General features: G+C 43.5%; 1 protein-coding gene across 2 annotated transcripts in view; it reads left to right on the top strand.

Moving 5' to 3' along the window:
* Positions 1 to 17,304, top strand: part of SMOC2 (SPARC related modular calcium binding 2) — a 265,441-nt gene that overhangs the window by 89,059 nt on the left and 159,078 nt on the right. For both annotated transcript variants that reach the window (XM_033938643.1, XM_033938642.1), the window contains exon 2: positions 1,476 to 1,647. In XM_033938643.1, the coding sequence (XP_033794534.1) occupies positions 1,476 to 1,647 (172 nt within the window). The remainder of the gene's footprint in view (positions 1 to 1,475; positions 1,648 to 17,304) is intronic.

Raw genomic sequence — 17,304 nt, 5'->3', positions numbered from 1 at the left:
CTCCAGTCCATTTCCTCATGTTCCTGGTTTACCAAAGCTGCTTCTTCTGGCTCTGTGTTCAGCATTTCCACATCCGTGGGCTCTGGAGGAGGTGGAGGCTCTTTCCACATGAGAGCTTCCTTTGACTCTCCCTTCCTCCTAGACAGCCAACTCTCCAAGTTCTCAAGAGCTGCTGTGCCATGCCCAGCCCTATGCGGGGGAAGGGCTTTTCCACATGAGACTGCCTTCTAACCTGTTTGGTCAGCAGTTTACAAGATGGAGGATTTAAAGGGACCAAACTGTTTTTCTTAGGGCTATGTACTGAGTCCTGCCTAAACTCAGCCTGCACTTCCTGTTCCTGTTCCTGCTGAGCAGGAACATACTGATCAGCTCTAATCATTTTTACTTGGCAATATCTGGGGCTCTTAACTGGCGCAAGGCCGTAACCAGAGTCGGGCTTGTGACAACCCTCACCAAGATAGCACCCGGGACGGACTGCCATCCCCTTACTATGCCACTCTTTACAGCGCTTAATAATACTTTAAGTTGGCTCATGCCAAAAGTAGCATTAAGCTTCATAACGCGCCTCTGTAGGCATGATTCATATAAAAGGTAGGTGCCGGAAATGTAGGCCTTGAAAATTCTGGCCTATATTACCGACGCCTACCTTTTCTAAAGCCACAATTCTATAAGCAGCGCTGTTGCATGTTTGACTTGCAATCAGTGGCCATTTTTAAGGCAGCCGCTGACAGTAGCACCATTTATAGAATCCGGGCTTGAATGCTTGAGTGTTTGGAACACCATTGGTATATGACTACACCAAAGTGTACGTGTTTAACTGCGATGTTTCCCCAAAAATAAGACCTACCCCAAAAATAAGCCCTAGTTGAAGCGCTGGATTTGTTGGTGCTCAGGCACTGTAAGGAAAGTAAAGCTATGATAGCTCAAACCCTGCCAGAAATTTTGCTTGTAAAAAGTGGGCAAAACATTTAGAGAATCACCAGGAGTACTTTTTTAATATTAATGACCTTGTTGTACTACCATTTTAATATTAATGACCTCATTGTACTACATTTGCATAGTAAAATCAGAGGCTGCTAGGAAGCATGAAAAAGACTACAGTGAGCCGTTCAGAGAATCGGCTGGTAAAATACTTGTACACTAAACCAGCTAGGGTTGGTTTAGCGTCCATTGTTAAATTCACGGTGAGTTTTGAGAATCTGACCCTTAATGGGTGATAATTATATTATTATTATTTTTTTTTTTTTTTTTAATTTATAGACTCCTTTTACAAAGCAGTGCTAGTGAGTGCCACATTGTAGAAGCCCCGAAGCCCTTTAAATTCCTGTGGACTTTGGGGTATTTACTGCACCGGCCTGCACTAAAACACTTTGTAAAAGGGAGCCTATATGTTTTATTGCATTTCATTTAAAGAAGATTTCACGAGCAAATTATTCTAATTGAAAACTAAACTAAACTAATTTGTTTTCTTTTAGTTTCTAAGAGTGGATCAGGACAAGGACAGGGAGTGCAGACTGGCTTGTGCGGGCTCCCAACCAAAAGCATTATGTGCGTCTGATGGAAGGACTTTTCTGTCCAGGTGCGAATTTCTACGAGCTAAATGCAAAGATCCTCGGCTGGAAATTGCCTACAGGGGCAACTGCAAAGGTAGGTGCTTTAGGGGAAATATATCAAGTATAGAAAATTATTTTACTAATTTCATCTAATATAATCTCTTTTTTTTAAAAAAATTATTTGTTTATTTGATTTTTCACATCAAAACCCAGAATATTTTGACAAAGGAAATATAATAAGATAATAAAGAAATACAAAGCTCCAAAGAAAACTAGTGAGATAGGGAAAAAACTATCTCACTCTCATCTGCTAATACCATGAACATAGTCCACAATTAAGGAGAAAAAACCATACTCAATCAAGAGAAGTTGAAGTTAAGCATAATTGTAACAAGACATCTTTTGGGTTAATTAATTAATAGCCTGAATTGCGGGTGTGCTGGATGATTCTGGAGTTCTTATAACTGCCTTGCCTTCCAGGAAGTATTGCAATTGATCCGGATCATTAAAAATGTATCTATTACCCTGATAAGTAATGCAACATTTACAGGGAAAACGAAACTGAAAGGTAGCTCCCAAAGATAAGACTGATTGACGGTAAGTCAGAGATTTCTTCCGCCTGAACTGTGTCCACTTAGAAACGTCTGGAAAAATAGCAATCTTGTGACCTTGAAATTCAGCATTCTCAGTCTTGTAGAAAAGATGCAGGATAGCTTCTTTATCTTGCATGCATCTAATGTAATCTAAACTAATCTTGGTATTAATTCACTTAATCCCACTGAAGATCCAAAGCAGCTCACATAGGGCTCCTTTAACAAAGGTGCGTTAGGGCTTTGATGCGCAGAATAACGCACGCTGAATTGCTGTGCATGCTAGACCTTAACGCCAACATTGACCTGGCGTTAGTTCTAGAAGCATAGCGTGGGTTAGCGCGCGCTAAAATCCTGCGTGCGCCAAAAACGCTAGTGCACCTTAGTAAAAAGAGCACATAATCATATAGAAAGAAACCTAACACAATAATAAAATCCTAATCTCAAAAAGAGAGAGTAATATTGCAAATATCAATTATCATTGACAACTGTCAGCAATTCGCTATTTCTGAAATAAATAAATGTTAAGGTTTATTACAAAAGGAAATATAACTGGATATCTGTTTTATAGCTAGTTGGTAGATTACTACATGTATGCATAGCTTGGACTAGAAAGGATGTTTCCAAAACTTTCTTTAATATAGTAACATAGTAGATGACGGCAGATAAAGACCCGAATGGTCCATCCAGTCTGCCCAACCTGATTCTATTGAAATTTTTTAAATTTTTTTCTTCTTAGCTATTTCTGGGCAAGAATCCAAAGCTCTACCCGGTACTGTGCTTGGGTTGCAACTGCCGAAATCTCCATTAAAATCTACTCCAGCCATTGAAGCCCTCCCCAGCCCATCCTCCCTTAAACGGCCATATACAGACATAGACCGTGCAAGTCTGCCCAGTACTGGCTTTAGTTCAATATTTAATATTATTTTCTGGTTCTAGATCCCACGCTTCTTTGAACTCAGTCACCGTTTTCCTCTCCACCACCTCTCTCGGGAGCGCATTCCAGGCATCCACCACCCTCTCTGTGAAGTAGAATTTCCTAACATTGCTCTTGAATCTACCACCCATAAGCAGGGAAGTTAAACACTTGGAGGGGCATAATAAAAAAAATACATCTAAGTCCGTTATGGGCCTAGGATGCTAGGGGGCTCATAATTGAGAAATATGTCCGAAAACTGGCCTAAGTCGGCACTTGGATGAACATTTCTCAAAAACGTCCAAGTGCCGATATAAAAATGGGTTTTGGACTTATTTCTAAACAACCTAGGCCTTCATAGTGCCGCTGAATGACCAAAGCTAAACGGGGCGTTTCAGGAGGAGTGTCAAGGGCAGGAGTTGGGTGGAACGTGGGCCGGCTTAGACTTAGTCGTACAGACTTAGTCGAAAGTTATGCAGCCCACGATCAACGGAACTTGGACGTTGTGACTTAGACCATGTAAAACATGGTCTAAGTCACAAAAAACCACCTAAACTCATCAGATAAGCACTTTAAACACATAAAACAGACCCACACACACTACCCCAGTGATCACCGACCCCCCCTCCCCCATAAAATTATTAATCACATCTTTAAAATTCCGCCTCCAGACCATCATCACCTGGCTGCCTGGCATAGGAAAGCCTAGTTGTCCAGCACAGAGGCTGCTTAAGTCATCTTGGGGGTGGGTTTGGGACCCATGGAGAGGAGGACCATGCCCATAAGCCCCTGTAATCACTGCATTGATACTTAAACGTGCACTCCCCTATACACCCCCAAAACCCTCTTGTACTGGCATATAAGTGGCTCTTGCAGCCATAAGGGCTATTGGGGTGGTAGATAAGTGGGTCTAGGGGATTCTGGAGGTGGTTTGGGGGGCTCACCGTAACTTATAAGGGAGCTGTAGGGAGGAGAAGACATGGCACCCTTTTTGTGAAGTTCACAGCAGTGCCCTGTAAGGTACCCCACTATTTAGGTGGCATGTCTGGGTGTGCAGTCCATCACTTTGCAGACCTCTCCCACGTCCAACAGGGCTTGTTCTAGGCGTTTTGGACTTGGACGAAAAGTTGGACGAAAATGTGGTATAAAGATGGACGATTTAGCAGCTTCGACGATCAGTTCGGCAGGACATATAATTAGATGATTTTTGAAACAAAAAAATGTTGGATGTATTTTTTGAAAATGTGTCTTAAGCTGTTTTTTTTACTTTAGACAACTTGCGAGTTGGACGTAAACAGACTTAGACGTCCCTTTTGATTATGCCCTTCCACTCGTCCAATGTCGACAGTGTCTAAATAATAATAATAACTTTATTCTTCTATACCACCATCACCAGTAGTTCTAGGTGGTTAAAGACCATTCACAAAATGTACGTCCAAAATATTTTTTGGGGGAAAATTGTCTACTTCTACGTCCAGCCATTTGATCATCTTGACTGTCAAGTCATCTGTCTTTATACCGCATTCTCGTCCAAAAAATTGTCCAAGTACCAAATGCCTAGAACAAGACCTTTTAGACATGGGAGGGGCCAGCAAAGTTATGGACTGGCCACCCATACAAGGCAACAGAGTAGTGGGGCACCTTACAGGGCACTACTATGAACTTCACAAAAGGGTTCCAGGTATACATCTCACCACAACTCCCCAAAACCTACTATACCCACCTGTCTACCACCCCAATAGCCCTTCTGGCTGCAGGTGCCAACCTAAATGGCACTACAGTAGTGTTTTTTTTTTTTGGTGGACTCACATTTTTCACCATGAATGTAGTGGTTAGACTGGCTTATGGGGCACACTAAAGATAGTAGCCACAGCTTGAGGCACCCAGAAGTGTGTGGACGTCGCCGTGATGACATCACACATATGCGTGACATCATCACGTCGACGTCTGCACATGTGCAGAGGCCTCCAGATGGGCCCTGAGATGCCAGTAGGGGGTGCAGCGGGGAAGAGGGCCGGAGAGAAGGAGAGGCACTGGCGCCAGCTGATTGCCTACAGCAGTGTTTCTCAACTACTTCAAGCTAAGTACCCCCTAAGTCTAACAAATATCAGCTAAGTACCTCAACCACAGACCTCCCTAGGCCCACCCAAGCTCTGCCCCAGATCCCATCCCCTTTACTAATTATAATGCAATTTTTTCCATTCATTTTTCATATACACAGCAAATATAAATTCTCAAAACTGACACATTTCAATCACTTTATTGAAAATAAAATCATTTTACCTACCGGCGATCTTCTGCAGACTGCTGTAATTAACTTTAAAGGTGAGACTGGAAAGCCAGGGGGAAAGCCGGAGGATGCTAGAGAGAAGGGGGAAACATGCAGGCCTTCGGTGAATCAGGCAGCGCTGGCACTGTACCACATAGGGAAGTCAGCTGGCAGGTGCCTCTCTTCCTCCTCAGTGTGCTGCGGCACACTTGGAATCTCAGGAGGCACACAGTTTGAATCGCTCTAGAGCGATTCAAAAAGCCTGGTCTCTTCTATGCTTTTATTGTGACTCTAATTCTCATGATTGTAATATTAACAATGTTATCTTTCTCATTATCTTGAGTCCTTCATTGATACTTAGAAATTTATTATTACTTTTCCAGAGTATACAGTACTCCCCTGAAATTTGCGGGGGTTCCGTTCCAGGAATACCCGTGAATTTCAAAAAACTGCGAATGCGGTTTAGGAGTTGATCGAAGGCAGGAAAGGGCAGCTGGGGCGCCAGCAGATGCTGAAAATCATTCGCTGTATTTTCCGACTGCCTCTTCCTGGCACTAAAATCAGGCTACACCAGTGTCAAAGTCAGGCTACACGTGTCAAAGCAGCTCCTGGTTGGTGTAACCATGACTTTAGTACCAGGAAGAGGCAATTGGAAAATACAGCAAATTACTGAGTCCACAAACCGCAAATTTGTGGGGGTTTGCTATATGAGCTGTGTTCCTATTTTTTGTTCGTAATTTTCATTTTTTCAATCTGTGCTTATTTAATACTTACGTTATGGACCATGTTTAGCATTTCATGTACTAATGTTTTTAAAATTTTCAATAAAATTTCATGGAAAAACCCTCAAAATGAACTGCTCATAAGAGACATTTGAGCCATGGAAGTCTGCAGAGGAGCCAAATTCAGCTCTCTCAGAGATACTGTAATAACTTCAATTAAATCTGACGGTTTGAATAGTCTGCATATTGTTGGATTTTCTCCCTGGTCCAGGGCTGCCAAAGACTCTTGACTTGTAGTGCCAAATTGCGATCCAGAATTCTCTAAACCTGAGGATTCACTATGCAGGAGCAAAAGAATCAGCCCTGACCCCCCTTCATCCCAGTCTTTTTCTGACTGGACCTCTGGTTCCTGCAGAGCATTTTTCCACTCTGTAAAAGTTAGGGTTATCTTATGGCTCCAGAGAAAAGAGGACAGATTTAGACATCCGGGTTTTACTTCCATTGATGTCTCAATTCGTCCTCCTTTTTCTGGAGCCATATGGTAACCCTAGTGAAACTAAACCCTGCTGAACAGGCACTAGCATCTACCAAGCTGTGCAGACAACCCTTTATATTTCATATAAACTTCAAAAATTAAACTTGCAAAATCAGAGTCAAATCCCTGAACTGGATCTCTTGAGGGTCCTAGCAGGACATTTGCTGTCTCTTCCTGGGTTCCAAGGTGTCTGCATATTTACACCAGAGGGGGCTAAGCCCATTGCTCCCCTCCCCCCTCACTTGCCCCATGGCTAACGTGACCATTTATTTTTTTCATCAAAGTGGGACATCTATTAATTGTCAGTCCTGTCCCCAATCTCGCCCTAGCTCCCCACCAATCCAGCCCCCAATTTCTTCCATTCATATTTCATGTACACATAATATCTTATTAATTCATAATGGTAACCATAACATTTAAAAAAACCACACTATACACAGAGAAAATGTTAATTATCATTTATATTTGGGGAGTTTTCAAAGATGTCAAGGCAGATGACTTTAAAATATGCAATGTCACCTCAGTAACTATAGAAAAATAGACAAATATAGTGCAAAATATAGACAGCAGATATAAATTCTCAAAACTGACACATTTTGATCACTAAATTGAAAATAAAATCATTTTTCCTACCTTTGCTGCCTGGTGATTTCATGAGTCTCTGGTTGTGTTTCCTTCTGACTGTGCATCCTTTCTTTCTGTACTCAGGCCCAACAATTGTCCCTTTCTATTCCCTCCCTCCTTCCTTCCTATGTCTTTAGTGCCCTCAGTGCCTTCTTCCTATGTCCCTAGTGCCCCTTCCTATGTCCCTAGTGCCCCTTCCTATGTCCCTAGTGCTCCTTCCTATGTCCATAGTGCCCCCAGTGCCTCCTTCCTATGTCCCTAGTGCTCCTTCCTATGTCCATAGTGCCCCGAGTGCTTCCTTCCTAAGTCCTTAGTGCCCCTCCCTATATCCTTAGTGCTTTCAGTGCCTCCTTCCTATGTCCTTAGTGCCCCTTCCCATGTCCTTAAGTGTCCCCAGTAGTGCTGCCTGATTCACGATTCAAATCAATTCACCGATTCGAATCAGGTGAATCGATTCGAATCGATTCAATTTCCCAAAAAATCAGCCTCCCGATTCAATAATTGACCCTTCCCCCATACCTTCCAAAAGCAGGAGCTGCAGCGCTGTCTCTTGCTGGCCATCCGCTGCCGCTCCTGCTTGAGGGGGAAGAGTCAGTCAGAAAGGGCTCCCCGAGCTTCCCCGCTCTTACCTCCTTAAGGCAGCTTGCAGGCTCATTGGTGTTATAGCGATCCCTGCAGCTGCCCGTCGTCCTCAGCGGCACGTTCTATCTGCTACGTCCTGCTCCTGCTCTGACGTCGGGGACAGGATCGCGGCAGAGAGAACGTGCTGCTGAGGATGACAGGCAGCTGCAGGGATCGCTATAATACCAACGAGCCTGCAAGCTGCCGTGTTAACCTAAAAGTAAGAGCGGGGAAGCTGGGGGAGGATACAGGCTTGCGGGGGGAGCAGGCCGAAGAGTGCCTTCACAGCAAGAGGACAGGCCATTGGTGGGGGGGGCAGGTCATCATGGCAGGGAGCAGGCCGAAGAGTGCCTTCACGGCAGGGGGGCAGGCTTGTGCAGAGGGAAGAGGAGGAAGAGTTCCTTCGCGGTGGGGAGGTAGGCCTGTGCAAAGGGAGTAGGAGGAAGGAGTAAGAGAAGGGAGGAGAGATGCCAGTCCTGGGGTGAAGGGAAGAGAGCGACCAAACAAAAAAGAGGGGGAGGAAAGCAAAGGAGAGGTGCTGGACTAAAGGAGAGAGGGAGAAGAAATGCAAGACCACAAGGGCAAGGGTACAAGAGGGACAGATACTGCTCTAAAGTAGGTGGGCAGGGGGCAGGATGGCAGGAGAGATAGCAGGAAAAAGCCTGTACCTGGGGAAGGGGATACAAAAGGTAAGGAAGAGAGAAAGAAGCTGGATATGGAGGGAGCATAGGAACGGGGACAGTATTGGGAGGAGAATAGGGACACAGAAGAGAGATGCTGGATGAAAGGGTAGTTGAGAAAAGGAGAGATGGTGGATCTGGGGATGGTGGGGTCCATCGCTGCAGCTGCGGGGTATGGAGAAAGATGCCAGACCTCTGGGGGAGGAAAGGGAAACAGAAGGGGAGCACAGAGATGGAAGATGGATGGTTAGCACGGAGAAAGAAGGAGAGCCTGATCAGAAGACAACCAGACCAACATGATTTGAAAAATAACCAGACAAGAAAAGGTAGGAAAAATAATTTTATTTTCTGTTTTATGATTACAATATGTCAGATTTGATATGTGTATTCTTCCAGAGCTAGTGTTGAATCACGAACGTGAGCTAGGATTTAACAGAGAGAGGAAAAGTATTTTTTGTTTGTTTATTTTGCTTACACCACAGGACTAGTGTGGGTAGGAGAGGGCAAAGGGGGTGAAGAGGCTATAAAATAAACCCACCAGGATGTTTGGAAAAAAACACCTAATTGGGCAGGAAAATAGGCTGAATCGAATTGAATCAAATTTTTTTTTCCTGAATCGGGCAGCACTAGTCCCCAGTGCCTCCATCCTATGTCCTTAGTGCTCCTTCCTATGTCCTTAGTGCCCCCAAAGTTCTCCTTTGTACCTTGGTCCCCCTCACTGCCTTTCAGCCTTTGTCCCACCCCCTCCCCCGAAGCCTACCTCCCTCCCTGCCACACTAAAGCCAGCCTGCCTGTCTGTCTGTCTCCCTTCAGCACTGAAGCCTGCCCCCCCCTGGACCGGCTCCCGCTGCTGCTTGCTACCTGCTGAAGCCTACCACCACTTCAACTCCCCCCTCTGGTCCGCCGCCACTACCGCCCGTTGCAACTAAAGAAAAGGAAGGTCCAGGCACCGGCCCACAAACCTTCTTCCTGACGTCAATTCTGACATCAAAGAGGAAGTTCTGGGTTAGCCAGGCAGGGATTGGCTGACCCGGAACTTCCTCTCACCCTCGCTACACCACTGCGTGATGGTCCTGAGATCTGTAGCGTGTGCTGGGAAGGGGTGCGTGTGTGCAGTAGTGGGGTGGGGAAGGAGTGGGGCAGCGGAGAGGAGGATGAGTGCCAGCGTTTCCACCAAGACAGTGCCCGGGGAGAACCCCCCCTTACTATGCCACTGCCGTCAAGGTACCACTCAGCCTGCACCCAAGCACCTGATAAATCAGGAGTGAGCTGAGCTTCCAGGGGATGCACCCTGAGCTGTCCTAAGGGATAGTGCAGGCCTGCTAGGTAGATTCCCTACAAAAAAGGTTGCGCCAGCTCCAGTCCTCTGATCCAGAGACTGTATCTTCTACCAGACAGAGCTGTCCCCGAAATCACCAGAAGACCTCATACTTCAGATTAAAAACCCCAAAATAATAAATCACTTGCAGAAGGAGGAACTGAGAAGCCTCAAACTTCAGAGTAAACACCTCAAAATAATAAATCACTTGAAGATAACTTCTCAGTTCACTTGCTGAAGGAAAAACTGAGGAGCTGAGGCACTGCCCATTGACACAAGGAGGCAGAGTTAAAAATGTAGATGATACTTTCTGCAATCCTGACGGGTGAAGAGAAGTAACCCACTTGTCAAGACATATGTATCTTTGCACTGGAAACAGGTATGATTATGTATATTTGTCTTTTTATTAACATATAAAAAGGAAACAAAAAATAGGCATTTTTAAATTAAAGAATAAAAATTACAGACATGGTATGTAGAACCCCCCTCCCCGCACGACTCTTTTGACCTTCACTCTCTCAAATTTCCAACCCAATAGCAGCACCAACACTGACAAAAAATGGCCTCCTTTTATTTAAAAGAAAATACCCCAGGATCCACTTTCTGTTCTGCTTAACTGCTTCTCCCTCTCCCCCAACCCAACCTAGCTGGGGGGAGGGGGAGAAGCAGGCAAGCAGAAGAGAAAGTGGGCTTCAGGATTGTTCCAGTCACTCCCTCAGCTCCTGCTTCGTCTCTGTCCACCTGCTTGCTACTACCACTGCCCACTCACTCTGGCTCCTGCTCCTTGCCGCCTGCTTGTCACTGTCGCTGCACACTCACTTAGGCTCCTTTCCAGATCACCTTCTCGCTACTACTGCTGCCATGGCCACCACCATAGTTCACCCTCTCACTTCAGCTCCGGCTTATGCTCACACTCTCTGACTCCATCTGACTCGTCATCCATGCTGCTGCAGCCTGCCCATTCACTCCAGAGTCTGGCTCCTTCTCTTCATCGTCACCACAACTAAACCCTACAAAATGGCTTGCAGCCACAGGGTTTTACATTAGCGGTGACAACTGGGCTCTTGTAGAGGAGGATGAGCTGAGGGAAGGACAAGGCCGATTGAGTCCTCTCACAGGAGAAGTCAAGGGGAGTAGGAGGTGGAAGGAGAACAAGGTCAGGCCAGCACAGCGCTGGCATCACTGGAGGTAAGAGGGCTCAGTGGGGAGTTGTGGTAAACAGACAGTTTTATTTTTAACCACAGGAACAAAGCTTTATACCATTTCTGCGGGTGGTAAAAAGTTTTGCCCATGCCTCCACGGTGATGCGCCCACAAATTTTTCCATTGCCTCTGATTTACCATGGTATACCATGGTGTTCACTAATCAGGGATTCTCAACCTAGTTCTCGGGACACATTTGGCAGTCAGGCTTCCAGGATACCTAGTTCTCGGGACACATTTGGCAGTCAGGCTTCCAGGATACCCACAATGAATATGCATGAGAGAGATTTGCATACAATTGAAATAGGAAATGCAATTTATCTCGTGCATATTTATTGTAGGTATCCTGAAAATCTGACTGAGTAGGTGCGTCCTGAGGACTAAGTTGAGAACTCCTGGTCTAGATGGAACTTTTAAACCAGATCTTCCATGGTTTACAAGTTTATCAGTTTCTTTTCTTTCATGCCTTTCAGTATGCTTGCATCTGATTTCAACTTTTTGAACATATTTCTATTTGAATTTTCTAGTTTGTTTTTCTTTTTATCAGGACTTTTCTTTTATATCCAAGTTTTACTGCGTTCACCACGGCTGCAATGTAAAATAAGCTAATTGATTTGTTCTAAAGTTGTTGATTCGACCAGGTCTCTCAGGGATTATACTTGAATTATTTTTGGCAATAAATTTCAGTGCAAGCAGTTTTTGGCATTGTTTTTGTTCCCTGATGCAGATTGTTGAAACACTGATCATCATTGGATGTGGGGGGAAAGTTCACATGTAGATAAGTTTTCATTGCATTTGATTTTAGCAAGAAAAGGTTGTTGGCTTTGTTATTCTGGAAGGAGGTTTTGGTTGGTTTTTTTGCTTTCACTTTTCTGAGGCTTTGCCCTTCCTTCATAAATTTGTCTATGGGCTTTTTCATTATTTGTTTATGACTCTGACCTTACATGAAATATAGGGCAAGTAGTTTGTTTGTAGATGATTTTGTTCTTTCATGTGTTCTAGAATCTTATCTTTAGTTCTTCTTGTTATACCAGTGGTCTCAAACTCATGGCCCGGAGGCCACATGCAGCTTGCCAGGTACTATTTTGAGGCCCTTGGTATGTTTATCATAATCACAAAAGTAAAATACACTTCTCCCTCTGAATCCACGGTTTCAGTATCTGCGGATTCGGTTATTCACAATTTTTTTTTATTTTTAAAAAGCGATTTTAATTTTTTGGGGTATTTCTAAGCCCTCTGAGGCTACCCGGAACCATACCTGGTGGTCTAACGGGCTTTCAGGGCAGGAACGATCTTCCTACGCTCCTGCCCTGTGCAGATCACTCACAGGAAATGAACATAAGAAGCGCCATCTCCGGATCAGACCCTCAGTCCATCAAGTCCGGCAATCCGCACACGCGGAGGCCCCGCCAGGTGTACACTTGGCGTAATTTTTAGTCTACCATATCCTTCTATGCCTCTCGTATAAGAACACAAGCAGCGCTATCTCCGAGACTACGACGGGAGCTCAAAGCAGCCATTTCCTATGCGTGATCTGCACGGGGTAGGAGTGTAGGAAGATTGCTCCTGCCCTGAAAGCCCGCTAGACCACCAGGCACGGTTCCATGGCGTCTCAGAGGGCTTAAGGTAAGGTCCGGGATTCCAGGGGAAGGCGGGGGGTGGGTCAGAACAGGCCCCTAACCCCCGCGAATATTGAGGGAGAAGTGTAAAACAGTTTCTTGATCATATGTTTCTTTAGCTATAAATTACAATATTATTAAAGAAATGACAATTTTGCATGAGGTAAAACTCTTAATAGTTTATAAATCTTTCCTTTTGGCTAAGTCTTAATAATAAGACATTAACTATTTTTTTCTGAGGCCCTCCAAGTACCTACAAATCCAAAATGTGGCCCTGCAAAGAGGGTTTGAGTTTGAGACCACTGTGTTATACAGTATAAATCAGTGTGATCTTGTGCTCTTTGTGCTATGGGCTGAAAGATTTCCTAGAGTTGATGGTGAACAATTTTCCCATTTTGCCTTCTTCTGTAGCTGTTTAACTTGTTGTAAGCATTTGTGTTTCTTTTTGGCTGTTCCTCTGAAGCTTTTCTAATAACACATTCATAATTTTTTTTTTCCTGGTGATACATTGCCTCTTATTTGCTAGGTGCTGTTTAAGTTTAAGTTTATTAGGATTTTATATACCACCTATCAAGGTTATCTAAGCGGTTTACAATCAGGTACTCAAGCATTTTCCCTATCTGTCCCGGTGGGCTCACAATCTATCTAACGTACCTGGGGCTATGGAGAATTAAGTGATTTGCCTAGGGTCACAAGGAGCAGCGCGGGGTTTGAACCCATAACCCCAGGGTTCTGAGGCTGTAGCTTCAACCACTGCACCACACACTCCTCAGTTCTTTCTGAGTCCAGGTGTTTTTCTCACCATAATTCAAAAATTCATTTCAAGTAGCTGCATTTTGATGGACCTGATTTGTAGTAGAAAACCATAATTTCTCAGGTTTCGGCAATGGTGTATTTCCATCAGGCTTGTGGTTGTTCTTCCAGTGGCTCTGTAGCACCCAATCCTGGGTACTCAACTGATGATCCTGAATCCTGTAGTTCATTTTACATCAGATGCAGGGGCAGCAGAACATCTTTTGACATGGGGGGGGGGGGGTGGAATGGCAAACAAACTAAGCTCTGTCCCTGCCCACTCATCTTTCTGGCTGCTGATGTACTGTGGGATTGTGTTTGCCACATCGTGAGCAGAGCGGTATGCTGATTATTCCCCTGAAGATGCACTTAACAAAACAGGGCTCTTCCATAGAGATTAAAGAACTCGATTGTTTATAACACAGCTTTTTGAAGACTATTGCAATGTTTCTTATGCGGGAATGATTTTCTGCCTTCAAAAATGTTTACAGACTATTCAAAATATAGCTATTAGATTATTAGCTAGAGCCCACTGATTTGATCTTGTGACCAGTGGCACCAGGCGCCATGTTGGTGGGGGTGCTGGCACCCTTCTTCCTCTCCGCCCCTCCCCCCGCCTCTTCACACTCTTCCCTTCGCCATTTCCCTTCCCCTGTACCTCTAGCTGTTCACCGCTGCGAGCAACAACTTCAATGTGCTCCTAATGACCGCATTGCCTCTCCCGCTGATATCACTTCCGGGTGCCATGTATAGGAAGTGATGTCAGAGGGAGAGCCGACAGGGTCACGAGGAGCACATTGAAGTTCATGTTTCTCGCAGCGGTGAACAACTAGAGGTATGGGGGAAATGAAGGGGGCAATGCTCGGCATGGGATATTGGGGAAGGAGCAGGGGGCGGAGACAGGGGTGGGGGAGGGCCACTACCACCCCAGGCGCCTCTCACCCTTGCTACGCCACTGCGTGTGACTCCCTTATTTCACCTGTACAATTGGCTACCAATACAGTTTCAGACTCAACCCAATATACTCACTCTACTACATACTCCTTCATGAATACCACCCCTATAGTATCTCCTAACCAATTCTTCAAACCATATCCCCAAAATTATATTCTGAAACCTAAACAAGCAACCTCTATCTGTAACCAGAATATTTCTTCTCTCAACGTTATGTAATAATCTTCTATAACCTGAATGTATTGCTATTCTTACCTGATATGTAAACTTGATATGTAAACTTGATATGTACTTGATATGTAAACTTCCTGGAAATGTCCAGATTTCTTCTAATTTTGTAATCCGCTTAGAACCGCAAGGCACAGGCAGAATAGAAATCACTAATGTAATGTAATAAAGCTCTGAACACAGTATTGCCACATTACCTTGCATCTGTTAGTTCACCTTAAAACATACATTTGTTCTGCTAATCAACATTGACTCTCTGTTTCCTCAGTTTTTCTGGCTCAATTTGATTCCACGAGACAAAAATGTCAGTATAATTTTGAAACTGTTTCATGATAGTTCTATTATTGTTTCAATTTGCTGACTTTGAGTTTACTTCACTCATTGTATTTGTTTATACTGTATTTAGTCTTTTGATTACTGTAAAACTGTTAACAAAATTGTAAGTGTTATGTTAAACTGTACTTGCTGTACACTATCTTGGATGAATCTCTTCATAAAGCGGTTAATAAATCCAAATAAATAAATAGCTTTTAAAAATATATTCATTTATTTAGTTTTCTATTCCGTTGTCCCCGAAGAGCTCAGAACGGATTACAGGTTAAACATACATAGTATACAGTTAAGAGGTTACAGGTTACAATTTACACAGGATTTGTCATGATTTCAGTACAAGTTTCTGATATGAGTTTTTTCCTAACTAGACACATAATATACAATTTAGCGTACAGGTTTTATCCTAATTGACACAGAGAGTTTACAGGTTGGATTTGCCATAGTTATAGTACAAGATTTTACCTTACAAGTTTTCCATACGTGACACATACCAGGTTCTGGTACCAATGTACATTTCTTTGTAATCTATCGGTCAAGGGCAGGGGGTTAGGTGAAGAGATATGTTTTTATTGCTTTCCTAAAGTTGAGGAGTCCTTCAAGGGATCTGATCTGATCTGCGGGAGCAGTCGATTCCAATAGCTTAGTATGTAGTGGGAGTAGGAATGTTGTTTGGCAGTTTGCAGTTGCAGGGCACGACCAGGAGGCATTTTGAGGCATATTTCAACCTGGGAGCAGAGAGATTGGTTCCGTACATATGGAGGAAGCTTGTCAGGGAGGTTCCCTGTACCCCTCTTTTTTGTTTGAAATGGCACTTAAAGAAATATGCATTGAGTACAAAATCATCTAAAATTAGGGTGATTTTTGAACCAAAAAGATAAATGTTTTTCTGGTTCAAAAATGACCATGTTTGCCACTATATTTATAGATGTTTTTGCAAAATGTCCAAAATCAGATTTGGATGTCATATCGAAAATGCCCCTCAAGGGAAGATTAGATTCTTACCTCGATAATCTTCTTTCTAGTAGCAAGCTACTTGAGTCTTGACAAGTGGGTTCATCTCCTTTAACCGCAAATTGTGTAGAAGACATCTACCTTTTTTCAGTTCTGTCTTCTTCCTCACTGGGCTGTGCTGCAGCTCCTCAGTTTGTTCCCAAGCAGTTGTAAACCATTATAAGAGGAGAACTAAGAAGGACAGGTACAGGGAACCTCCCTGACAAGCTACCTCTGTTCTGCTCTAATATCACCAGATCCACCCAAAAATTCAAACTATCCTTCCCCTCATTAAAAGGCATATCCCATGCAGGAAAACTAGGGACATCCCTCTCCTTCAGAATCACAGAGCTCTGGAATAACCTTACTACCCCACTTTGAAATCTGGGTGCCCTCCAACTTTTCCGAAAACATCTGAAAACTTAGCTATTCTCAAAAATGTAATACTTCTTCCTCTTTGTTATACTAAGTCCCTCTAAACTTCCTCTATACTGTCTTGTAACCCTCATTGGAGTTCCTTCTCTATACCAATTCCTGTAAACCGTGCCGAGCTCTACAATTGTGGAGATGATGCGGTATACAAACTTAAGGTTTAGTTTAGTTTAATGTTAATAAAAACCATTACAGAAACAAGGTGGAACGAACAAGCCACCTACCTCAGTGCAACTAGCACTTATGGAACTTTCATACTCTTACTTGCCTCTTAACAATAGAGATGTCTCTTTACCCTTCAAACCTGTCTGACAGGTGAAGATCTCAACCTTTGGAGACACTTATTTGGCTCAGATAGTAAGCAGGCAAAATCGATATCCGACAGGGTGGGATGTCAAGACTCATGCCTTTTTACTAGATAGATTATCGAAGTAAAAACCTAATCCTGCCTTCTAATGCAAAAGGCACATGAGTTTTGACCAGTTAGATGTACCAAAGCAGTCTCCTGAGTCTAGGGTGAGACAGATGAGCAGAAAAAGACTCATAGAATTATACGGTTGAATGCTCGTGGATTCTGATAAAATCATTTATGGTTTTATTTGTCTTATTTAATGGTTATGTATATTTTAGTTCTTATCTGCTTAGAAGTATAATGATATGTGGGCTATAAATCGACTAAAATTAAATTGAAACGAAAAAGAAAAGTTACATGCTGAGAAGATGGTTCACTGTGGGATAGTTCAGAGAACCCATGGACTTTATAAGAAAAAAACCCTACCCACATAAAAGATTTTTAGGACCCTCAGACAACATGAGCTAATTCTCACAGCAATATATCACACTGTGCTAATGCTCTATGCATCATCCATTGGCCCCTTTATAATTTCATAATACTATATGTATCATTCCTCGGTATATGTAGTTGA

This window comes from Geotrypetes seraphini, chromosome 3 (assembly GCF_902459505.1).
Source record: "Geotrypetes seraphini chromosome 3, aGeoSer1.1, whole genome shotgun sequence".
Lineage (NCBI taxonomy): Eukaryota > Metazoa > Chordata > Amphibia > Gymnophiona > Dermophiidae > Geotrypetes > Geotrypetes seraphini.
Note: the sequence above shows the minus strand (reverse complement) of the source record. Positions and strands in the feature narration are given on the sequence as shown.